Below are 26,889 nucleotides of genomic sequence, written 5' to 3' on the forward strand. Positions count from 1 at the left end.
TAAATAACTTTTTCTTTTAGTCCAGGACTAAATAGGACAGAAGTCTTTTATTATGCTGCCAAGTAGCAAAGAATGATTTTTATATTTTAATGACCTCATTTTTAAAATGAAAGAGAATGGACAACTGAGATTATATATGGTGTGTATAAAGTATGTGCATTTTAGATCATTTATAGCTCAAGCTAAAATATAAAAGTATCTAATCAACCCTTGTTAGAAAAAAAAAAAGGGGGGGAACCTCAAGTGGAATTACATACTTAAAGAATGTATCATAAAAGAGAATGGAAATTTCACTATATGAAAAAACACACTCCTTGGTCTGAGTCAGAAGAGTACATAAAAATTTATGAATTTTTTTTTTTTTTTTTTTTTTTTTTTTTTTAATTTTGCACTACAGATTTTATTTTATTTTATTTTTTTTTTTGATCTGATCTATCTTTATTTATTTTTTTTTTTAATTTTATTTTTAAACTTTACATAACTGTATTAGTTTTGCCAAATATCAAAATGAATCCGCCACAGGTATACATGTGTTCCCCATCCTGAACCCTCCTCCCTCCTCCCTCCCCATTCCATCCCTCTGGGTCGTCCCAGTGCACCAGCCCCAAGCATCCAGTATCGTGCATTTATGAATTTTACAATAACATATTTATTGAGCTTTCAATAAATGCTGAATGAGGTTAACTGCTGTGAAATCTCGATGAATAAGACAGAGCCCAGTCTCAATAAAATTACATTCACATATTTAGTTGTAACAGAGAAGTATAGTGGGCTAGAGGGGAAAAAGAGAAGCAGAGAATTTATACAATGAAGTTTCAAGAAAAGTTTTTGTAGGAAGTAAGTACACTAGCCAAAACTAGCTAAACTTTCAGGTTTCAGTATCAGTTTAGTGAAGGGAAAAGCAGGGGTGGAAAGCTGGTAATGAACAGAGCTGTATCAGGAAACAGACTTCACTTAAACTTGTAGAGAGATGTCATTTTGGTTTGTGGAAAGCAAAGGTCCTTCTTTGGTGGAAGCACTCTGAAGAGTTGCTTCATAGGTAACAGTCCTTTCTAAACATGAACATCCTCATCACAGGAGTGTGTTATCAATGGGTCAAAAACTGCAAGCACTTCCGGTCCTATTAGTCAATATTATAATTTTGCCTTATAAGGTATAGACAAAATCCATGCAATTCACACATTTATGATTAACATTAAGCCGTAATTTAACTATAAACATTAATTTCAATGGATATCCTATATAGTCATAGATGGCATAAAATGAACATCACCACAAAAATATTGCTGAAGAAGCACAAAGGATTGGTAGATATTGTACCAGACAAATGATGTGTGTGAAGAACTGCCCCCAACATACTGCCAGAAAGAAAAAAAGTGCTCTGCAACTGCTGTTCGCTTTTCAGTTTTCTTTTTTATTTCTATTTGGTAAATTTTGTAATTATGAAAAACTTTTGTACTTAGAAAAGTGTTGACAAAATAGTGGAGCCAGTTCCCAGATATCCTTCACCCAGCTCTCCCTATTGGAAGCATCCTGCATAATCACAGTATAATTATTACCACTAAAGAATTTATACTGTAGGCAAATACTAATAACTAAAATACAGATTTAAGGATGGGTCTTGGTCACGGCCAGGCCAGGCAGGCAGTGAGGGTGCCTCCTCCATCGCTGTCATGAGTCTGTGTTTATTCTCTGTGCATCCCGCGCCAGCGAGTCAGTGGCAGAGCAGCACACCGTCTCCTGCCAAGAGTCCCCAGTGCCCATGGCCTCAGCTCGCATGGAGCATCAGGTGACCCCACTGCGGTAGGCAAGTCCACAGAGGCACAGAGAGGAGAGAGTCTCAGAAGAGACAAAGATTCAAGAAAAAGATAATTAAGTAAAATTAAAATAAATTAAATACAGATTTTATTTGGATTTTCCTAGTTTTTCCTCTAATGTCATTTCTCTGTTGCAGGATCCAATTCAAGTTAAATAATTGAAAAGGAATTGTCATTTGTCCTTGGTCTCCAACTCCTGTCTCATCCTGTCTCCCCTTGTCCTTCCGTGACCATGAAAGTACAAACAACTGAGGTTAAATTCCTCAGGATGGGTTTGTTCAGTTGCTTATAATAATTTCTTAACGTCATACAGCAGCAGGTAACTTGTTTATGTTCAGTTCAATCACTCAGTCAGGTCCAATTCTTTGTGACCCCATGAACTGCAGCTAGCCAGGCCTCTCTGTCCATCACCAAATCCCGGAGTCTACCCAAACCCATGTCCATTGAGTCGGTGATGCCATCCAACCATCTTATCCTCTGTCATCCCCTTCTCCTCCTGCCCTCAATCTTTCCCAACATCAGGGTCTTTTCAAATGAGTCAATTCTTCGCATTAGTTGGCCAAAGTATTGCAGTTTCAGCTTCAACATCAGTCCTTCCAATGAACACCCAGGCCTGATCTCCTTTAGGACGGACTGATTGGATCTCCTTGCAGTCCAAGGGACTCTCAAGAGTCTTCTCCAATGCCACAGTTCAAAAGCATCAATTCTTCAGGGTTCAGCTTTCTTTATAGGCCAACTCTCACATCCATACATGACCACTGGAAAAACCATAGCCTTGACTAGACTGACCTTTGTTGGCAGAGTAATGTCTCTGCTTTTTAATATGCTATCTAGGTTGGTTATAACTTTCCTTCCAAGGAGTAAGCATCTTTTAATTTCATGACTGCAATCACCATCTGCAGTGATTTTGGAGTCCAAAAAAATAAAGTCTGATACTGTTTCCACTGTTTCCCCATCTATTTCCCATGAAGTGATGGGACCAGATGCCATGATCTTCATTTTCTGAATGTTGAGCTTTAAGCCAACTTTTTCACTCCTCTTTCACTTTCATCAAGAGTCTCTTTAGTTCTTCTTTGCTTTCTGGAATAATGGTGATGTTATCTGCATATCTGAGGTTATTGATACTTCTCCCAGCAATCTTGATTCCAGCTTGTGCTTCATCCAGCCCTGCGTTTCTCATGATGTACTCTTCATATAAGTTAAATAAGCAGGGTGAAAATATACATCCTTGACGTACTCCTTTTCCTATTTGGAACAGTCTGTTGTTCCATGTCCAGTTCTAACTGTTGCTTCCTGACCTGCATACAGATTTCTCAGGAGGCAGGTCAGGTGGTCTGGTATTCCCATCTCCTTCAAAATTGTCCACAGTTTATTGTGATCCACACAGTCAAAGGCTTTGGCATAGTCAATAAAGCAGAAATAGATGTTTTTCTGGAACTCTCTTGGTTTTTTGACAATCCAGAAGATGTTGGCATTTTGATATCTTGTGCCTCTGCCTTTTCTAAAACCAGCTTGAACATCAGGAAGTTCACGGTTCGTGTACTGCTGAAGCCTGGCTTGGAGAATTTTGAGCATTACTTTACTAGCATGTGAGATGAGTGCAATTGTGCAGTAGTTTGAGCATTTTTTTGGCATCGCCTTTCTTTGGGATTGGAAAGAAAACTGACTTTTTCCAGTCCTGTGGCCACTGCTGAGTTTTCCAAATTTGCTGGTGTATTGAGTGCAGCACTTTCACAGCATCATCTATTAGGATTTGAAATAGCTCAATGGGAATTCCATCACCTCCACTAGCTTTGTTCATAGTGATGCTTTCTAAGGCCCACTTGGCTTCACATTCCAGGATGTCTGGCTCTAGGTGAGTGATCGCACCATTATGATTATCTGGGTCATGAAGATCTTTTTTGTACAGTTCTTCTGTGTATTATTGCCACCTCTTCTTAATATCTTCTGCTTCTGTTAGGTCCATACCATTTCTGTCCTTTATTGTGCCCATCTTTGCATGAAATGTCCCTTTGGTATCTCTAATTTTTTGAAGAGATCTCTAGTCTTTCCCATTCTATTGTTTTCCTCTACTTCTTTGCACTGATCACTAAGGAAGGCTTTTTTATCTCTCCTTGCTTTTCTTTGGGACTCTGTATTCAAATGGATATATCTTTCCTTTTCTCCTTTGCTTTTTGATTCTCTTCTTATCACAGCTATTTGTAAGGCATCCTCAGACAGCCATTTTCTTTTTTACATTTCTTTTTCTTGGGGATGATGTTGATCCCTGTCTCCTGTACAATGTCATGAACCTCTATCCATAGTTCATCAGGCACTCTGTCTATCAGATCTAGTTCCTTAAATCTATTTCTCACTTCCACTGTATAGTCATAAGGGATTTGATTTTGATCATACCTGAATGGTCTAGTGGTTTTCCCCACTTTCTTCAATTTAAGTCTGAATATGGCAATAAGAAGGACTTCCCTGATGGCTCAGACGGTATAGCCTCTGTCTACATTGCGGGAGACCCGGGTTCGATCCTTGGGTGGGGAAGATCCCCTGGAGAAGGAAATGGCAATCCACTCCAGTACTATTGCCAGGAAAATCCCATGGACAGAGGAGCCTGGTAGGCTACAGTCCATGGGGTCGCAAAGAGTCGGACAGAACTGAGCGACTTCACTTTCACTTCACTATCACTTTCATGGCAATAAGGACTTCATGATCTAAGCCACAGTCAGCTCCCGGTCTTGTTTTTGTTGACTGTATATGTATATGACTAATTGTTTATGTAGTACTCATTAAATGCTCTTTCTACCAGAGTTACAATGGAGGGAAAATTGGGTATTGATATAGAAACTTAAATAGCAAAATGGAAAAGTATCAGTGTTATTTGGATGACAATTCTAATACCAAAAGTAAAATATATAAAATGAAATAATTTCTTTGGTCATTGCAGTAACAGAAAACATTCAAGTACTGCACATGTGGCATATAGACTCTGTATAAAATGTCAAACTCAGCCATTTATTTGCATTTAACAGGAACCAAAATTTTAAGCAGCTTGTGAGTTCATTCAAACTTGGGAGTACTAAAGAATCAATAGGAGAAAAATAACACTATAATAAACAAAAAAAATAATGTCACATAGATGATCCTTTCTATTTCCATAGCTAAATACATTTCAGACAGTAGAAGACAGAGTTTAGGTGAATTGAAAAATAGACATTCAAGAGCATGCAAGGAGATCTAAAAATATGGACAGTAGAACCATCTTATTTCAGAAAACCATGATAGTGAGGATACTTATAACACACATTGAAAGACCTGATAATCCCAGAGTTATGATCAGTCATTGTCAAGTAAAAGAATAAAATGGATATTCATTGAATTGATTGGATTTTCTTTTTTACCCAATGTCCACGGCCTCTTAATTTCATACAAGTTTTCTCAGTCCAATGTCACTTGACTTTGTGAGGAGCTTGAGAAGAAGTACAAGTCAGCAATGAGAAACCATACACCATTACATACATTCATACTCCTGGGACTGACAGATGACCCTCCAATGCAGGTTCTGATTTTTATATTTCTGCTTGTCTCCTACTTATTAAGTGTAACTGGGAATCTGACCATCATTATACTCACTTTACTAGACTCTCGCCTTAAAACTGCCATGTACTTTTTCCTCAAACACTTCTCCTTTTTAGAAACCTTATTGACCACAGTCTGCATTCCCAGATTCTTATACAGCTTATCAACTGGGGACAAAACTATTTCCTATAATGCCTGTGTCAGTCAACTATTTTTCATCTTCCTTTTTGCAGCAACAGAATTTTTTCTCCTGGCCATCATGTCCTATGACCGCTATGTGGCCATTTGTAAACCTTTACATTATGCAACCATCATGAATAGTAGAATCTGTGGAAGATTTGTTATTTGCTGTTGGATAGCAGGTGGGCTGGTTATATTTCCACCACTTTGCCTGGGCTTAAATCTGGAATTCTGTGACTATCATGTCATTGATCATTTTCTCTGTGATGCCTCTCCTATGCTGAAGATCTCTTGTTCAGACACATGGTTCATAGAACAGATGGTTGTTGCCCTTGCTGTGCTGACTGATATTGGGACATTTCTGTGTGTAGTTCTGTCATATATATGCATCATCAAGGCCATCATAAAGTTCCCTTCTGCCCAGCAAAAGATGAAGGCCTTTTCTACCTGTTCTTCTCACATGATTGTGGTTTCTATCAATTATGGCAGTTGTATCTTTATCTATGTCAAACCTTCAGCAAAAGATGAAGTGGCAATTAATAAGGGTGTGTTAGTGCTTACTACTTCAGTTGCCCCCATGTTAAACCCATTTATATATAGCCTGAGGAACAAGCAAGTGAAAGAAGCTTTTACTGACTTAATCAAAAGAATTTCATTGATTTCAAAGAAGTGAAAGAATGTTGAAATTAAGCATAAAATATGAATTTTAAAAGAGCATTTGTCCTTAATGTCATAATCTCATTACTTAACTTATGTACCCTGGTCTATTGTCTGTTTATATTAACTTTCTTATACCACTGTTATTATTTAATCTCTGATCCAAAACCATCTTTTCAATGCCTGTTGAAATAAATAGTTGAAATAAACCATTTCAACTCCTGTTGAAAATAAACTTTCTGCAAGATGACATCTCATATCAAAAGAATATGAAATTAGATTTCTATTAGGAGGGATTTGTCTAAACTCTAGTCTGGCTACAATCAATAAAATAACTATTAAATCGTGTGTGGAAAAAAAAATTGAATTCCTGAACTGATGGGAATATTAATGGAGTCGTAGTATCCATTGTCTTGCTTTAAATGTAAACATCCAAAAAGCAGAAAGTGAAGAGGAACTCAAAAGCCTCTTGATGAAAGTGAAAGTGGAGAGTGAAAAAGTTGGCTTAAAGCTCAACATTCAGAAAACGAAGATCATGGCATCCAGTCCCACCACTTCATGGGAAATAGATGAGGAAACAGTGTCAGACTTTATTTTTCTGGGCTCCAAAATCACTGCAGATGGTGACTGCAGCCATGAAATTAAAAGATGCTTACTCCTTGGAAGGAAAGTTATGACCAACCTAGATAGCATATTCAAAAGCAGAGACATTACTTTGCCAACAAAGGTTCATCTAGTCAAGTCTATGGTTTTTCCTGTGGTCATGTATGGATGTGAGAGTTGGACTGTGAAGAAGGCTGAGCGCTGAAGAATTGATGCTTTTGAACTGTGGTGTTGGAGAAGACTCTTGAGAGTCCCTTGGACTGCAAGGAGATCCAACCAGTGCATTCTGAAGGAGATCAGCCCTGGGATTTCTTTGGAGGGAATGATGCTAAAGCTGAAACTCCAGTACTTTGGCCACCTCATGTGAAGAGTTGACTCATTGGAAAAGACTCTGATGCTGGGAGGGATTGGGGGCAGGAGGAGAAGGGGATGACAGAGGATGAGATGGCTGGATGGCATCACTGACTAGATGGACATGAGTCTCAGTGAACTCCAGGTGTTGGTGTTGGACAGGGAGGCCCGGTGTGCTTCGATTCATGGGGTCACAAAGAGTTGGACATGACTGAGCGACTGATCTGATCTGATATCTCATGTGAGAAGAACAGGTAGAACAGGCCTTCATCTTTTGCTGGGCAGAAGGGAAATTTATGATGGTCTTGATGATGTATATATATGACAGAACTACACACAGAAATGTCCCAATATCAGTCAGCACAGCAAGGGCAACAACCATCTGTTCTATGAACCAGGTGACTGAACAAGAGATCTTCAGCACAGGGTTTCTTTATATGAATGTCACTAAGGATGACTAGGTCTTATGGTCAGGTAGGGCCTCACTCACAACCTTAGAAGTTGAATGACTCCTTACTAAGATAAATGAACCCTCTTCCAGATGATGCTTTATCTTCCAGCTAACAAATGTTCACATGGTAAGATCTTGAGGCTCCAGGGAGAGAGTAGAAGCAGACAAGGCCTCTGGAGTCCTAGGCACATATCCCTTCTACATCACACATTCTATTAGTCAAGAAAGTCACAGGACCAGGCAACATTCAAGGGAGAAATACAGAATCACTTGTGCATGAAGGAGCTGGGACACACATTGCAGAAGGTTCAGATACAGAGAGAGCAAGCCATCTTTGCTATCTAATTTCCACAGACACTATGCTTCCGCTAAATGTCATGAATTTCCAATCTATTTTGTCTCAAGTATTCCTATTTAGTGTGCATATGAATCCCTGTGAAGACAAATATGATCAGTATTGTTTTTTAAAGAAATATTAGTTGAATAAATCCTATATAAAACATGAAGGACTAAACTTTCAGAGAGAGAACATCTATAAAAATTCTAACTTGGAATAAGAATCATATAGAAAGAATGAGTGTAATTTTGTGAAATCAAAAAAAGTTATTCATAACACAGTGTTCCACAATATCTTTTAATTTTAAAATCTTTTCACATTATTCACTGAAAGCAATGCTAATCATACAATGAGAGTAATAAACTTTTTCACATTAGATGTGTTTACTAATTCTTAAACCATGTCTCCTAAGTAAATTTTTAATGAATGGCAAAACTGAAGTTTAATGACTCCCATTTCTTTCTTCTGTGTAAACAGTTGAAAGTCATTTCTCTTGGGCCTTTCTGTATAATAATTATCTTTAGGTATTCCCATTCCCTTATTTTTTTTTTTAATTTTTCTCTTGTAGGTCCATTTCTCATTCCCATTCCTTCACTGGCAACCATCTTTATTATTTTTAAAGTTTAATTTTTATTTACATGTGTTTTTCTACAAAATATGTTTGAATAGATCTAGGAAAGCTATGTATTGCTAGTAATTGCTGGAGAATATTATTTGCACCCAGCAGCATTAACCTCCAATATATATATTCCACTATATGGCACAGCCCCTCCAGTATAATAGAAGTGTAATTTCAAGAAAACTCTTTTTATTTTTGTATTCTTTCTTTTTTAAATTTTTTTTAATTATTATTATCATTTTACTTTACAATAATGTATTGGTTTTACCATACATCAACATGCATCTGCCACAGGTGTACACGTGTTCCCAATCCTGAACCCGCCTCCCACCTTCCTCCCCATACCATCCCTCTGGGTCATCCCAGTGCAACAGCCACAAGCTTCCTGTATCCTGCATAGAACCTGGACTGGTGATTCATTTCACATATGATATTATACATGTTTTAATGCCATTCTCCCAAATAACTTCCCCCCTATCCCACAGAATCCAAAAGACTGTTCTATACATCTGTGTCTCTTTTGCTGTCTCACATACAGGGTTGTCATTACCATCTTTCTAAATTCCATATATATGCATTAGTATACTGTATTGGTGATTTTCTTTCTGGCTTACTTCACTCTGTATAATCGGCTCCAGTTTCATCCACCTCATTAGAACTGGTTCAAATGTATTCTTTTTAATGGCTGAGTAATACTCCATTGTGTATATGTACCACGGCTTTCTTATCCATTCATCTGCTGATGGGCATCTAGGTTGCTTCCATGTCCTGGCTATTATAAACAGTGCTGCAATGAACATTGGGGTACACGTGTCTCTTTCAATTCTGGTTTCCTCGGTGTGTATGCCCAGCAGAGGGATTGCTGGGTCATATGGCAGTTCTATTTCCAGTTTTTTAAGGAACCTCCACACTGTTCTCCATAGTGGCTGTACTAGTTTGCATTCCCACCAACAGTGTAAGAGGGTTCCCTTTTCTCCACATCCTCTCCAGCATTTATTGCTTGTAGACTTTTGGATCGCAGCCATTCTGACTGGCGTGGAATGGTACCTCATTGTGGTTTTGATTTGCATTTCTCGGATAATGAGTGATGTTGAGCATCTTTTCATGTGTTTGTTAGCCATCTGTATGTCTTCTTTGGAGACATGTCTATTTAGTTCTTTGGCCCATTTTTTGATTGGGTCATTTATTTTTCTGGAGTTGAGCTGTAGGAGTTGCTTGTATATTCTCGAGATTAGTTGTTTGTCAGTTGCTTCATTTGCTATTATTTTCTCCCATTCTGAAGGCTGTCTTTTCACCTTGCTTATAGTTTCTTTTGTTGTGCAGAAGCTTTTAAGTTTAATTAGGTCCCATCTGTTTATTTTTGCTTTTATTTCCAATATTCTGGGAGGTGGGTCATAGAGGATCCTGCTGTGATGTATGTCGGAGAGTGTTTTGCCTATGTTCTCCTCTAGGAGTGTTATAGTTTCTGGTCTTACGTTTAGATCTTTAATCCATTTTGAGTTTATTTTTGTGTATGGTGTTAGAAAGTGTTCTAGTTTCATTCTTTTACAAGTGGTTGACCAGTTTTCCCAGCACCACTTGTTAAAGAGATTGTCTTTAATCCATTGTATATTCTTGCCTCCTTTGTCAAAGATAAGGTGTCCATAGGTGTGTGGGTTTATTTCTGGGCTTTCTATTTTGTTCCATTGATCAATATTTCTGTCTTTGTGCCAGTACCATACTATCTTGATGACTGTGGCTTTGTAGTAGAGCCTGAAGTCAGGCAGGTTGATTCTTCCAGTTCCATTCTTCTTTCTCAAGATCACTTTGGCTATTTGAGGTTTTTTGTATTTCCATACAAATTGTGAAATTATTTGTTCTAGCTCTGTGAAAAATACCATTGGTAGCTTGATAGGGATGGAATTGAATCTATAGATTGCTTTGGGTAGTATACTCATTTTCACTATATTGATTCTTCCAATCCATGAACATGGTATATTTCTCCATCTATTAGTGCCCTCTTTGATTTCTTTCACCAGTGTTTTATAGTTTTCTATATATAGGTCTTTAATTTCTTTAGGTGATATATTCCTAAGTATTTTATTCTTTTCGTTGCAATGGTGAATGGAATTGTTTCCTTAATTTCTCTTTCTGTTTTCTCATTATTAGTGTATAGGAATGCAAGGGATTTCTGTTTGTTGATTTAAGCAAACTCTTTAAAAGAAATAAAATAAAATAAATGCTAGTAGGGGAAAAAAGTATACATTTATAACTTTTTAAAAAACATCACTTAAGACTCTAATGCCTAAAATAGTCTACAATGACAGCATAACTATAAAAATATAGTGGGGTGTTTTAATTGAAAGAATACATTTGAATCAGTTCTAATGAGGTGGATGGAACTGGAGCCGATTATACAGAGTGAAGTAAGCCAGAAAGAAAAACACCAACACAGTATAATGCATATATATGGAATTTAGAAAGATGGTAATGATAACCCTGTATGTGAGACAGCAAAAGAGACACAGATATATAGAACAGTCTTTTGGACTCTGTGGGAGAGGGCGAGGGAGGGATGATTTGGGAGAATGGCATTGAAACATGTATATTATCATATGTGAAACGAATCGCCAGTCCAGGTTCAATGCATGATACAGAGTGCTCGGGGCTGGTGCACTGGGATGATCCATAGGGATCGGATGGGGAGGGAGGCAGGAGGGGAGTTCAGGATGGGGAACACATGTACACCTGTGCTGGATTCATGCCAATGTATGACAAAACCAATACAATATTGTAAATTAATTAGCCTCCAATTAAAATAAATAAATTTATATTAAAAATAAATAAATAAAATAAAACAAAATGATGGCTATTCTAAAAAAAAGAAAATGTAAATGCATTATTTGGGCTAACCAGGAAGCACAGTGGTAAAGAATCTGCTTGCCAATGCAGGAGACACAAGAAATGCATGTTCAATCCCTGGATCTGGTAAATCCCCTGGAGTAGAAAATGGCAGCCTGCTCCAATATTCTTGCCTGAAAAATTCCATGGACAGAGGAGCCTGGCAGGCTTCAGTCCATAGGGTCACAAAGAATTGAACATGACTGAGTGCACACACACACAAGCACATCCATGCACATAGTCACATACAAATGTATTATTCCGCAATGTAATTACAGTGTGAACATATACACTTCACACTTTTGAAGATATGAAATTTCAAAATGCAAAATAATGCTTCATAATAGAAATAAAGCAATACAAATTGAGAGAGGAGAGAGTTAAGACAGTCGTATATCACCACTCTCTTAACACCAAAACTTGTCCTCTGTACAATGGTGGGAGGGGATATATGTATACCTATGGCTGACTCACATTGAGGTTTTACAGAAATAACAAAATTCTGTAAACCAATTATCCTTCAATAAAAAAATAAATCAAAAAAAAAGCATTAGTGTGAAGATGGCTTTAAAAAAATATTTAGAGAGAGTTTTGGATGAAGTAGAAAGAAATAGTTCATTGCTTTTTCAGGTAAAGGAGATTCAGTTCAGTTCAGTTGCTCAGTCATGTCCAACTCTTTGTGACCCCATGAACTGCAACACACCAGGCCTCCCTGTCGATCACCAACTCCCGGAGTTCACCTAAAATAAGGTCCATCGAGTCGGTGATGCCATCCAGCCATCTCATCCTCTGTCGTCCCCTTCTCCTCCTGCCCCCAATCCTTCCAAGCATCAGAGTTTTTCCAATGAGTCAACTTTTCACATGAGGTGGCCAAAGTATTGGAATTTCAGCCTTAGCATCAGTCCTTCCAAAGAACACCCAGGACTGATCTCCTTTAGAATGGACTGGTTGGATCTCCTTGCAGTCCAAGGGACTCTCAAGAGTCTTCTCCAACACCACAGTTTAAAAGCATCAGTTCTTCAGCTCTCAGCTTTCTTCACAGTCCAACTCTCACATCCATACATGACCACTGGAAAAACCATAGCCTTGGTTAGAAGGACCTTTGTTGGCAAAGTAATGTCTCTGCTTTTCAATATGCTATCTAGGTTGGTCATAACTTTTCTTCCAAGGAGTAAGCGTCTTTTAATTTCATGGCTGCAATCACCATCTGCAGTGATTTTGGAGACCCCAAAAATAAAGTCTGACACTGTTTCCCCATCTATTTCCCATGAAGTGATGGAACCAGATGCCATGATCTTAGTTTTCTGAATGCTGAGCATTAAGCCAACTTTTTCACTCTGCTCTTTCACTTTCATCAACAGGCTTTTTAGTTCCTCCTCACTTTCCACCATAAGGGTGGTGTCATCTGCATATCTGAGGTTATTGAGATTTCTCCTGGCAATCTTGATTCCAGCTTGTGCTTCTTCCAGCCCAGCGTTTCACATGATGTACTCTGCATATATGTTAAATAAGCAGGGTGACAAAATTCAGCCTTGACGTACTCCTTTTCCTATTTTGAACCATGTTGTTGACCATGTTGTTCCATGTCCAGTTTTAACTGTTGCCGGCTTACTGTTCTCAAAAGTGTGTGTCCCCACCTGAAGAGGGTGTAAGGAGTTTTATAGTAAAATTTCAAAGAGCAATGAATGATCAGCTTGTGGACTTTCTTCTGATTGGATGGTGGTGGAGTAATGGGGAGTTAGCATTGTCAACCTTCTGGTTTTAAGGAGTCAAGTGAAGTCAATGTGCTTGTGAGCAGCAGACGGTTAAATTCTTCCACATGGTGGGGGTTTCAGTATCTGAACAACAGGTCAAAGGACATGGTTCAAGACTATTATTTATAGTCCTTCAGGAAGAACTAAAGGTCCTTGACTTTGTTTAATGGGTAAAGTATCATTATTTCATCTTGTTGACTGTTTTTCTTTCATTCTCATTTATTCACTGCTCTGATTCAGTTTGTTCTTTGACTAATTTTTTTCTACAGACAAAATGTAGACATAGCACATGGGTGGGGTTTTTCTTGGAAGGTCTCATAACTTAAGTGACACTCTTAAGTTTTATGTCAAATTGGAATGAGCTAAAAATTGATTGAAGAAATATATACATTAATTTCAAGGTTATATTTTCCCCAAGCACAACCTATAAATTCTAGACTTAGAAAGGGAAAAGTTAAAAAAATCAGTAGTGGGTGACTGATTCTTCTGTGGCTTATTGGTTTCTATTTTGTGTTGTTTAAAATATTCCCATATTTGTAAATTTTTCATTTTCATTGATATCTAGCTTCATCTCATTGTAGTCAGAGAAGATACTTTATGTGATGTCAATTTATTAAGTTTGTTGAGACTTGTTTTATGACCTCAGATGAAAGTGAGTAGAGAGGCCACTACCTCTGGGGCTGGAGATGCCACTGCCACTGGGGGTAGAGAGGCAACTTTTGTTGGATCAGATTCTGCAATTAACCTTCAGCAATTTCAGCCCTGAAGCTATAGAGCAAACTGAAATCTCTTAGGTCATACATGCAGTACATAAGCTGGGAATTTGAATCCCGTAACTCATCCTTTCCCTCACTACTTTTATTAATGACTTTAGGAACAACCACTTAAAGTCATTATATCCCTTAGTTTTAAAAACATGTTCAAAAATATCAAACACAGAGTCACTTGGCTTCTTGTTTCTTTTTAGTGGTTTATCAAGAGTTGTTGTTCAGTCACCCAGTCGTGTCTCAATCTTTGTGACCCCATGGACTGCAGCATGCCAGGCCTCCCTGTCCCTCACCATCTTCCTCTTGGAGTTTGCCCAAGTTCACTTCATATCATCAGTGATGCTGTCCAGCCATCTCATCCTCTGTTGCTCTCTTCTCCTTCTGCCCCAATCTTTACCAGCAGCAGAAATTTTTCCAATGAGTCATCTGTGCACATCAGATGACCAAAATACTGGAGCTTCATCTTCAGCATCAGTCCTTTCAGTGAATATTCAGGGTTAATCTCCCTTAGGATTGACAGATTTGATCTCCTTGCTGTCCAGGGGACTTTCAGGAGTCTTCTCCAGCACTACAGTTCAAAAGCATCAATTCTTTGGCATTCTTCCATCTTTACCGTCCAGGTCTCACAACCATACATGATCAGTGGGAAGACCGTAGCCTTGACTAAACAGATCTTTGTCAGCAGAGTAATGTCTCTGCTTTTCAACACACTGTCTACATTTGTCATCACTTATACTGCCAAGAAGCAATCGTCTTCTGATTTCAAGGCTGCAGTCACCATTCACGGTGATTTGGGAGCCCAAGAAGAGTAAGTCTGTCACTACTTCCACCTTTTCCCCTTCCATTTGCAATGCAGTATTAGGGCTGAATGCCATGATCTTAGTTTGTTTGTTTGTTTGTTTTTTAATATTTATCCTTAAGCTGGCTCTTTCACTCTCCTCCTTCACTACCATCAAGAGGTTCTTCAATTCCTCTTCACTTTCTGCCATTACAGTGGTATCTTCTCCATATCTGAGATTGTTGATGTTTCTCCTGCCTATCTTGATTTGGCTTATAACTCATCCAGTGGGGCATTTCTCATGATGTGCTCAGCATATAAACAAACAAGGTGAGAGCAGACAGCCCTGCCCTATTCCTTTCTTCATCTTGAACCAATCAGTTGTTCCACACAGGGTTCTAACTGTTTTTTCTTGACTTGCATACAGGTTTCTCAGGATACAGGTAAGATGGCCTGGTAGTCCCATCTCTCTAAGAGTTTTCCACAGTTTTTCATGAACCACACAGTCAGAAGCTTTAGCATAGTCAATGAAACAGAGATAGAAATTCTGAAATTCCCTTTCTTTCTCTATTATCCAGCAAATGTTGGCAATTTGATCTCTAGGTCGTCTTTCTTTTCTAAACGCAGCTAGGACATCTGGAAGTTCTTGGTTCACATGATGCTGAAGCCCAGCATGTAAGATTTTAAGCATGACCTTACTAGCACGGGGGATGTGTGCAATTGTCCTATGATTAGCACATTCCTTGCTACTACCCTTCTTGGGAATTGGGATAAGGATTGACCTTTTCCAGTCCTGTGCCACTGCTGGGTCTTCCAGATTTGCTGGCATACTGAATGCAGAACTTTGATAGCATCCTCCTTTAGAAATTTGAACAGTTCTGATGGAATTTCATTGCATCCACTAGCTTTATTAACAGTTATGCTTCTTAAGGCCCACTTGAATTCACACTCCAGAATGCCTGGGGCTCTGGGTGACTAACCACACCATCATCATAATCCGGTTCATTAATATCTTTTTTATACAGTTCTTCCATATATTCTTTCCATCTCTTCTTGATCCATTCAGCATTTACTGGTCTCTATCATTTGAATCATTTACTGTGCCCATCTTTGGGTGGAATGCTCCCTTGAAGTTTCCAATTATCTCCTGAAGAGTAAACTGTACATAGTCATAACAAATAGATACAAATTAGAAATAGGTATAGATACAGGATGAGATTTATTATAGAGTAGCCCATATAGATATATTACATGATAGTGCATGCCATAGACTATCAGGGCTCTCTTTATTATGGGAAATAAAGTTATTAGCATCTTTAAATATAATCAGCTTGGAGAGCCATTCCAGAAACCCCAGAATAAATTCACCAAACTCATCCTTAAAATTCTGTTCATCTGGAATTTTCTTGGTAACAATATTTGTATTAATCAGTTTTCTGGAGAAAATGAACCAATAGGATATATGTAATCTGAATAAACAGTAAACTGTACATAACCATAAAAAATAGGAGATATAAATCAGATATAGGTATAGATATAGGTATACATGATCTCTGTTCATTTCCAAGGCAAACCATTCAATATCACAGTAATCCAAGTCTATGCCCAAGCCAATAATGCTGAGGAAGTTGAAGTTGAATGGTTCTATGATGGCCTACAATATCTCTTAGAACTAACACCCAAAACAGATGTTCTTTTCATTATAGGGACTGGAATGCAAAAGTAAGAAGTCAAGAAACACCTGGAGTAACAAGTAAATTGGGCCTTGAAGTACAAAATGAAGCAGGGCAAACGCTAATAGAGTTTTTCCAAGAGAATGCACTGGTCATAGCAAATGAATGAAGCAGGGCAAAGGCTAATAGAGTTTTCCCAAGAGAATGCACTGGTCATAGCAAACACGATCTCCAAAAACATAAAATAAGACTCTACACACGGACCTCACCAGATGATTATAATCTTTGCAGCCAAAGATGGAGACGCTCTACACAGTAAGCGAAGACAAGACTAGGAGCTGACTGTAGCTCAGGTCATTAACTCCTTATTGCCAAATTCAGGCTTGAATTGAAGAAAGTGGGGGAAACCACTAGATCATTCAGGTATGACCTAAATCAAATCCCTAATGATTATACACTAGAAGTGGCAAATAGATTCAAGTGGTTAGTTCTGATAGACAGAGGGCCTGAGAACTATGGATGGAGGTTTGTGACATTGTACAGGAAGCAGTGATCAAGACTGTCCCCAAGAAGAAGAAATGCAAAAAGAAAAAATAGAAGTCTGAGGAGGCCTTACAAATAGCTGTGAAAAGAAGAGAAGTGAAAGGAAAAGGAGAGAAGGAAAGATATACCCATCTGAATGCAGAGTTCCAAAGAAAGCAAGGAGAGATAAGAAAGCCTTCCTCAGTGATCAATGCAAAGAAATAGAGGAAAACATAGAATGGGAAAGACTAGAGATCTTTTCAAGAAAATTAGAGATACCAAGGGAACATTTCATGCAAAGACGGGCACAGTAAAGAACAGAAATGGTATGGATCTAACAGAATCAGAAGATGTAAAGAAAAGGTGGCAAGAATACACAGAAGAACTATACAAAAAAGATCTTCATGACCCAGATAATCATGATAGTGTGATCACTCACCTAGAGACAGACATCCTGGAATGTGAAGTAAGTGGGCCTCAGGAAACATCACTACAAAAAAGGATAGTGGAGGTGATGGAATTCCAGTTGAGCTCTTTCAAATCCTAAAAGATGGTGCTGTAAAAGTGCTGTACTCAATATGCCAACAAATTTGGAAAACTCAGCAGTGGCTACAGGACTGGAGAAGGTCAGTTTTCATTCCAATCCCAAAGAAAGGCAATGACAAAGAATGCTCAAACTACCGCACAATTGCACTCATCTTACATGCTAGTAAAGTAATGCTCAAAATTCTCCATGCCAAGCTTCAACAGTACATGAACCGTGAACTTCCAGACATTCAAGCTGGATTTATAAAAAGCAGAGGAACCAGAGATCAAATTGCCAACATTCGCTGGATCATCAAAAAAGCAGGCGAGTTCCAGAAAAAAACATATACTTCTGCTTTATTGACTATGCAAAAGCCTTTGACTCTGGGGATTGCAACAAACTGTGGAAAATTCTGAAAGAGATGGGAATACCAGACCACCTGACCTGTCTCCTGAGAAATCTGTATGCAGGACAAGAAGCAACAGTTAGAACTGGATATGGAACAACAGACTGGTTCAAAATCAGGAAAGGATACATCAAGGCTGTATATTGTCACCCTGCTTATTTAAATTATATGCAGAGTACATCATGAGAAGCGCTGGGCTTCAGGAAGCACAAGCTGGAATCAAGATTGCCAGGAGAAATATCAATAACCTCAGATATGCAGATGACAACAGCCTTATGGCAGAAAGCAAAGAAGAACTGAAGAGCCTCTTGATGAAAGTGAAAGAGGAGAGTGAAAAAGTTGGCTTAAAACTCAACATTCAAAAAACTAAAATCATGGCTTCTGGTTCCATCACTTCATGGCAAATAGATGGGGAAACAATGGAAACTATGACAGACTGTATTTGGGAGGGCTCCAAAATCACTGCAGATAGTGATTGCAGCCATGAAATTAGACGCTTACTCCTTGGAAGGAAAGTTATGACTAACCTAGACAGCATATTAAAAATCAGAGACAACTTTTTTTTTTATTATTAAAACTTAAAAAAAAAAAAAAAAAGCAGAGACATTACTCTGCCAACAAAGGTCCGTCTAGTCAAAGCTATGATTTTTCAGTAGTCATGTATGGATGTGAGAGTTGACCTATAAAGAAAGCTGAACACCAAAGAATTGATGCTTTTGAACTGTGATGTTGGAGAAGACTCTTGAGAGTTCCTTGGACTGCAAAGAGATCCAACAGTCCATCCTAAAGGAAATCATTCCTGAATATTCACTGGAAGGACTGATGTTGAAGCTGAAACTGCAATACTTTGGCCACCTGATATAAAGAGTTGACTCACTGGAAAAGACCCTGATACTGGGAATGATTGAAGGTGGGAGGAGAAGGGGATGGCAGAGGTTGAGATGGTTGGATGGCATCACTGACTCAATGGACTTGAGTTTGAGCAAGCTCCAACAGTCAGTGATGGACAGGGAAGCCCGGCATGCTGCAGTCCACTGAGTCTCAAAGAGTCAGACACGACTGAGTAACTGAACTGAATTGATAGATATAGGGTGAGATTTATCACAGTAATTGAAACACATGATCATGGAGTCTGAGAAATCCAACAAGCTGCCACCTGCAAACTGGAAAACCAGGAAAATTCATGGTTTAAGTTCTATTTCAAGTTTGAAAAAGTGAGCGTGAACATCACTCAGTTGTGTCCAACTCTTGTGACCCCATGGACTATATAGTCCATGGAATCTCCAGGCAAGAATACTAGAGTGGGTACTCTTTCCCTTCTCCAGATCTTCCCAACACAGGGATCAAACCCAGGTTTCCTGCATTGCAGATGGATTCTTTACCAGCTAAGCCACAAGGAAAACAAGTTTGAAGGCTTTAAAACCTGGGGGCCTGGACATCTCTGGTGTTCCAATAGTTAAGATTCTGCACTGCCACTGCAGGGGGTGAAGGTTCAATCTCTCTATGACACACAGCAAGGCAAAAAATACCAATAAACAAAACCCAGGTGCCAATCTTAGAAATCCTGGTCCAAGATTGAAGCCCCATGAACCAGAACTGACAGTGCCAAAGCAAGATAAGATGCTGTGCAGTTTCAAGTGGAGACCATATTCACCTTTCCTCTGCCTTTTTCTTCTAGTCAGGCCTTCAACAAATTGGAGGATGCCCACCTGCTTTTTTGAGGGCCATTTTCTTTAACCAGTCTATAGATTCAAATGCTAATCCTTTCCAGAACACCCTTACAGACACACTCTGAAATATTTTATCAGCTATATGGGTGCCCATTAGTTCTGTAAAGCTGACACAGGAAACTATGACACCCTTTTTATTTGTTACAACTTATATGATAAAGAGACCTTAAAATTACTAATATCAAATTGTCTTACTTTCTTATTTTTTTGTACCAGTGCAAGTCTCCTAAATGTTATAATCCCAGGGCATAACTCCCTAATAAGTATTAAGCTACACCTTGTTTTATTAATATTGGCTATTAATTTAATAATATGTTATTATTGTTGTTGCTGCTGCTGCTAAGACGCTTCAGTCATGTCTAACTCTGTGGGACCCCAGAGATGGCAGCCCACCAGGCTCCCCCATCCCTGGCATTCTCCAGGCAAGAACACTGGAGTGGGTTGCCGTTTCCTTCTCCAATGCATGAAAGTGAAAAGTGAAAGTGAAGTCGCTCAGTCGTGTCCAACTCCTAGCGACCACATGGAATGCAACCTACTAGGCTCCTCCATCCATGGGATTTGCCAGGCAAGAGTACTGGAGTGGGTTGCCATTGCCTTCTCTAGTATTATTGCTAAATTATTAATTTATTAATAAATTGAGATTTGGGGCAGGAGGAGAAGGGGATGACAGAGGATAAGATGGCTGGATAGAATCACCGACTCAATGGACATGGGTTTGGGTGGACTCCGGGAGTTGGTGATGGATAGAGAGGCCTGGCATGCTGCAGTTCATGGGGTCGCAAAGGGTCAGACACGACTGAGCGACTGAACCGAACTGAATTAAAAGATTGTTTCAACATACAAAGTCTAACACAAGAAAAGCAGTAGCTCAAAACTGCTTCAGGCCCTTCAGTTCAGTTCAGTCGCTCAGTCATGTCTGACTCTTTGCGAGCCCATGAACTGCAGCACGCCAGGCCTCCCTGTCCATCACCAACTCCCGGAGTCCACCCAAACCCATGTCCATTGGGTCGGTGATGCCATCCAGCCATCTTATCCTCTGTCATCCCTTCTCCTCCTGCCCTCAATCTTTCCTAACATCAGGGTCTTTTCAAATGAGTCAGCTCTTCACATGAGGTGGCCAAAGTACTGGAGTTTCAGCTTCAACATCAATCCTTCCAATGAACACACAGGACTGATCTCTTTATGATGGACTGGTTGGATCTCCTTGCAGTCCAAGGGACTCTCAAGAGTCTTCTCCAACATCACAGCTCAAAAGCATCAATTCTTCAGTGCTCAGCTTTCTTGATAGGCCAACTCTCACATCCATACATGACCACTGGAAAAACCATAGCCTTGACTAGACTGACCTTTGTTGACAAAATCATGTCTCTGCTTTTTAATATGCTGTCTAGGTTGGTCATAACTTTCCTTCCAAGGAGTAAGCATCTTTTAATTTCATGGCTTCAGTCACCATCTGCAGTGATTTTGGAGCCCAGAAAAATAAGGTCAGTCACTGTTTCCACTGTTTCCCTAATTGCCACGAAGTGATGGGACAAGATGCCATGATCTTAGTTTTCTGAATGTTGAGCTTTAAGCTCTCCTCTTTCACATTCATCAAGAGGCCCTTTAGTTCTTCTTCACTTTCTGCCATAAGGGTGGTGTCATCTGTATATCTGAGGTTATTGATATTTCTCCCAGCAATCTTGATTCCAGCTTGTGCTCCTTCCAGCCCAGCATTTCTCATGATGTACTCTGCATACAAGTTAAATAAGCAGGGTGACAATATACAGCCTTGACATACTGCTTTTCCTATTTGGAACCAGTCTGTTGTTCCATGTATAGTTCTAACTGTTGCTTCCTCATAACTCCTTGAGAAGAATGTATTTTTTCTGACTAATTCATTAAAGTCTTGTTTCACTTGTTTGTTTCTTGGGGTATAGATAAATGGATTTAGCATGAGGGAGAGGGAAGTTGTTAATATTGACACACCCTTATTAATTTCCATTTCATCTTTCCTGAATTTTTGATATAGATAAATATACAGCCTCCATAAGTAATGGAAACACAATAATGTGGGAAGAACAGGTGGAAAATGCCTTTTTCCATTGCTGGGCAGAGGGGAATCTTAGAATTGTTTGGATAATACTTACATAGGACCAAACCACAAACATGAGAGTCATTATAAGGATTAATGCAGAACAGATGATAACCATCTTCTCCATGAACCATGTATCTGAGCATGTGATCTTCAGGACAGGTTTAGCATCACAGAAAAAGTGGTCAAGAACATTAGAGTCATAGAATTCCAGCCTCAGTTCCAAGCTAAATGGTGGGATCATGATCAACACAGTGATCATCCCGCAGCAGAAGATGAGTCTTTTGCAGACCCTGTAGTTCATGATGGTCATGTAATGCAGGGGTCTGCAGATGGCTGCATAGCAACCGTAAGGCATGGCAGCCAAGAGAAAAAATTCTGTTATTCCAAACAGGTCTTTAAAAAATAGTTGGCATATAAACATTATATATAATGGTCCTATCACCTGACGATATACTGTACAAGAATCTAGGAATGCAGGTAGAAGTGAATGAGATTTTTTTTTTTTTTAGTCCATAATTTTCCTCTTCACTTTATTTTTTTTCTTTTTTTTTAAATTTAATTTAATTTAATTTTATTTTTAAACCTGAAACACTGTATTAGTTTTGCCAAACATCAAAACGAATCCGCCACAGGTATACATACGCTCCCCATCCTGAACCCTCCTCCCTCCTCCCTCCCCACACCATCCCTCTGGGTCATCCCAGTGCACCAGCCCCAAGCATCCAGTATCATGCATCGAACCTGGACTGGCAACTCGTTTCATACATGATATTACACATGTTTCAATGCCATTCTCCCAAATCTTCCCACCCTCTCCCTCTCCAACAGAGTCCATAAGACTGTTCTATACATCAGTGTCTCTTTTGCTGTCTCGTACACAGGGTTATTGTTACCATCTTTCTAAATTCCATATATATGCGTTAGTATACTGTATTGGTGTTTTTCTTTCTGGCTTACTTCATTCGGTATAATAGGCTCCAGTTTCATCCATCTCATTAGAACTGATTCAAATGTGTTCTTTTTAATGGCTGAGTAGTACTCCATTGTGTATATGTACCATAGCTTTCTTATCCATTCATCTGTTGATGGACATCTAGGTTGCTTCCATGTCCTGGCTATTATAAACAGAGCTGCAATGAACATTGGGGTACGTGTGTCTCTTTCCCTTCTGGTTTCCTCAGTGTGTATGCCCAGCAGTGGGATTGCTGGATCATAAGGCAGTTCTATTTTCAGTTTTTTAAGGAACCTCCACACTGTTCTCCATAGTGGCTGTACTAGTTTGCATTCCCACCAACAGTGTAAGAGGGTTCCTTTTTCTCCACACCCTCTCCAGCATTTATTGGTTGTAGACTTTTGGATCGCAGCTATTCTGACTGGTGTGAGATGGTACCTCATAGTGGTTTTGATTTGCATTTCTCTGATAATGAGTGGTGTTGAGCATCTTTGCATGTGTTTGTTAGCCATCTGTATGTCTTCTTTAGAGAAATGTCTATTTAGGTCTTTCTTTGGCCCATTTTTTGATTGGGTCATTTATTTTTTCTGGAGTTGAGCTGTAGGAGTTGCTTGTATATTTTTGAGATTAGTTGTTTTTCAGTTTCTTCATTTGCTATTATTTTCTCCCATTCTGAAGGCTGCCTTTTCACCTTGCTAATAGTTTCCTTTGATGTGCAGAAGCTTTTAAGTTTAATTAGGTCCAATTTGTTTATTTTTGCTTTTCTTTCCAATATTCTGGGAGGTGGGTCATAGAGGATCCTGCTGTGACATATTTCGGAGAGTGTTTTTCCTATGTTCTCCTCTAGGAGTTTTATAGTTTCTGGTCTTACGTTTAGATCTTTAATCCTTTTTGAGTTTATTTTTGTGTATGGTGTTAGAAAGTGCTCTAGTTTCATTCTTTTACAAGTGGTTGACCAGATTTCCCAGCACACTTGTTAAAGAGATTGTCTTTAATCCATTGTATATTCTTGCCTCCTTTGTCAAAGATAAGGTGTCCATATGTGCATGGATTTATCTCTGGGCTTTCTATTTTGTTCCATTGATCAATATTTCTGTCTTTGTGCCAGTACCATACTGTCTTGATAACTGTGGCTTTGTAGGAGAGCCTGAAGTCAGGTAGGTTGATTCCTCCAGTTCCATTCTTCTTTCTCAAGATCGCTTTGGCTATTCGAGGTTTTTTGTATTTCCATACAAATTGTGAAATTATTTGTTCTAGCTCTGTGAAAAATACTGTTGGTAGCTTGATAGGGATTGCATTGAATCTATAAATTGCTTTGGGTAGTATACTCATTTTCACTATATTGATTCTTCCAATCCATGAACATGGTATATTTCTCCATCTATTAGTGTCCTCTTTGATTTATTTCACCAGTGTTTTATAGTTTTCTATATATAGGTCTTTAGTTTCTTTAGGTAGATATATTCCTAAGTATTTTATTCTTTCCATTGCAATGGTGAATGGAATTGTTTCCTTAATTTCTCTTTCTGTTTTCTCATTATTAGTGTATAGGAATGCAAGGGATTTCTGTGTGTTGATTTTATATCCTGCAACTTTACTATAATCGTTGATTAGTTCTAGTAATTTTCTGGTGGAGTCTTTAGGGTTTTCTATGTAGAGGATCATGTCATCTGCAAATAGTGAGAGTTTTACTTCTTCTTTTCCAATTTGAATTCCTTTTATTTCTTTTTCTGCTCTGATTGCTGTGGCCAAAACTTCCAAAACTATGTTGAATAGTAATGGTGAAAGTGGGCACCCTTGTCTTGTTCCTGACTTTAGAGGAAATGCTTTCAATTTTTCACCATTGAGGATAATGTTTGCTGTGGGTTTGTCATATATAGCTTTGATTATGTTGAGGTATGTTCCTTCTATTCCTGCTTTCTGGAGAGTTTTGTTCATAAATGGATGTTGAATTTTGTCAAAGGCTTTCTCTGCATCTATTGAGATAATCATATGGTTTTTATTTTTCAATTTGTTAATGTGGTGTATTACATTGATTGATTTGCAGATATTGAAGAATCCTTGCATCCCTGGGATAAAGCCCACTTGGAAGTTTACCATCCTCTGCAATTTTCTGGAAGAGTTTGAGCAGGATAGGTGTTAGCTCCTCTCTAAATTTTTGGTAGAATTCAGCTGTGAAGCCGTCTGGACCTGGGCTTTTGTTTGCTGGAAGATTTTTGATTACAGTTTCAATTTCCGTGCTTGTGATGGGTCTGTTAAGATTTTCTATTTCTTCCTGATCGAGTTTTGGAAAGTTGTACTTTTCTAAGAATTTGTCCATTTCTTCCATGTTGTCCATTTTGTTGGCATATAATTGTTGATAGTAGTCTCTTATGATCCTTTGTATTTCTGTGTTGTCTGTTGTGATCTCTCCATTTTCATTTCTTTTTTTTTTTTTTTAATTTTATTTTATTTTTAAACTTTACATTTTCATTTCTAATTTTATTGATTTGATTTTTCTCCCTTTGTTTCTTGATGAGTCTGGCTAATGGTTTGTCAATTTTATTTATCCTTTCAAAGAACCAGCTTTTGGCTTTGTTGATTTTTGCTATGGTCTCTTTTGTTTCTTTTGCATTTATTTCTGCTCTAATTTTTAAGATTTCTTTCCTTCTACTAACCCTGGGGTTCTTCATTTCTTCCTTTTCTAGTTGCTTTAGGTGTAGAGTTAGGTTATTTATTTGACTTTTTTCTTGTTTCTTGAGGTATGCCTATATTGCTATGAACTTTCCCCTTAGGACTGCTTTTACAGTGTCCCACAGGTTTTGGGTTGTTGTGTTTTCATTTTCTTTCGTTTCTATGCATATTTTCATTTCTTTTTTGATTTCTTCTGTGATTTGTTGGTTATTCAGCAGCGTGTTGTTCAGCCTCCATATGTTGGGATTTTTAATAGTTTTTCTCTTGTAATTGAGATCTAATCTTACTGCATTGTGGTCAGAAAAGATGCTTGGGATGATTTCTATTTTTTTGAATTTTTAAGAAGGAAAAATTTTGGAGAAAAAAATACATCGCAGTTTTAAGGTGGGAATTGACCAATATGAGGATGTGGATGGCCAGGTTTCCAATTACACTCAACTTGTAAGTGTTGAGTAGAAATATGAAAGTCAGAATCTGCAGCTGTGGGTCATCTGTCAGTCCCCGGAGGATGAACGTGGTGACTGCTGTATGGTTTCTCATTCCTGGCTCCGCACTTCCTCCCAAACTGTGTGGAAATCTGAGAGAGAAGAAACTCAGAAGAGGAAAAAATATTCTTTTGATATGGATTTCTGACAGCAAAACCAATGAATGTTATGTTGTGCTCATAATGTATATTTCAAGATTTTAAATGTGATACTCACTGTTTTCACTCCTTCCCTGTTAGTCCTAAATTTCTTAGAGTAGCATTTTACGTTTCTTTTTTTCTTTTTCTCCTCCCCTTTAGTTTCTCACCTGGTCTTATTATATGTGTGCCCTTAATACCTTCCTCATTTATTCCTTTTCTTCTCTCACAACATTAATTCACTTAGGTTGCCTTATATCAGTGTTGAAATATTTCAAACACATACTCAAAATATATATTTTTGGACCCCTATCCAGTCTTTTAAAACCAATACAATCAAAATTATTTTCAAGAAAGCCAAGATATGATGAACACATCCCAATGTTTTCTTGGAGGACGAAGATTTTAAAGTGCTTATAAATGACCTTCTTTCCATGCTAGATCTTTCCTTGAACCACTTACATCATCTCTTATTTAGACAGAGCTAAATTTCAGCTTTAATCAAGAGCTGTGATGATAGAGCACACTCTTGGGATTTGTATTTCAAGGATATGAAGCTGTAAGATTAATAAAATATATTTTATCAATATGCATTTTATTATGTGGGCAGAATGCTTATTCATCCTCAGAGATTTTATTAAATTTCTTTAACAGAGGATAAGAGAACTGGAGAATAATTGTGAGATTTTAGTGATTCTAAATAAGGTTGGAGGTTCTGTGCCAGCCTCCACAGATATTAACACAAGCAAAGAAGGAAACATGACAGATTTCTGGATTTCTTTCCCATATGGATATCTAAGTAGAATATCAATAGGCAATACTTAGCTGTTTCTTGAACATAGATTAAAAAAAAAAAACTTGGAAAGCCTAATCACACTTTCCTGCTCTTAAGATTGACATGTGCATGTGCTAAGTCGCTTCAGTCATGTCCAGCTCTTTGTGACTCT

At 38.4% G+C, this 26,889-nt stretch overlaps 1 protein-coding gene and 1 pseudogene across 1 annotated transcript; one reads left to right on the plus strand and one right to left on the minus strand.

The window, feature by feature from the left end:
- Positions 1-5,298: 5,298 nt before the first annotated feature.
- Positions 5,299-6,237, plus strand: LOC129641572 (olfactory receptor 6C2-like). The gene has a single exon (XM_055566251.1). It carries the CDS (start codon positions 5,299-5,301, stop codon positions 6,235-6,237), a length of 939 nt encoding a protein of 312 aa, XP_055422226.1.
- A 7,719-nt stretch (positions 6,238-13,956) lies between these two features.
- Positions 13,957-25,860, minus strand: LOC129646682 (olfactory receptor 6C2-like; annotated as a pseudogene).
- Between the last annotated feature and the right edge of the window lie 1,029 nt (positions 25,861-26,889).

This window comes from Bubalus kerabau, chromosome 1 (genome assembly GCF_029407905.1).
Source record: "Bubalus kerabau isolate K-KA32 ecotype Philippines breed swamp buffalo chromosome 1, PCC_UOA_SB_1v2, whole genome shotgun sequence".
Classification (NCBI taxonomy): domain Eukaryota; kingdom Metazoa; phylum Chordata; class Mammalia; order Artiodactyla; family Bovidae; genus Bubalus; species Bubalus kerabau.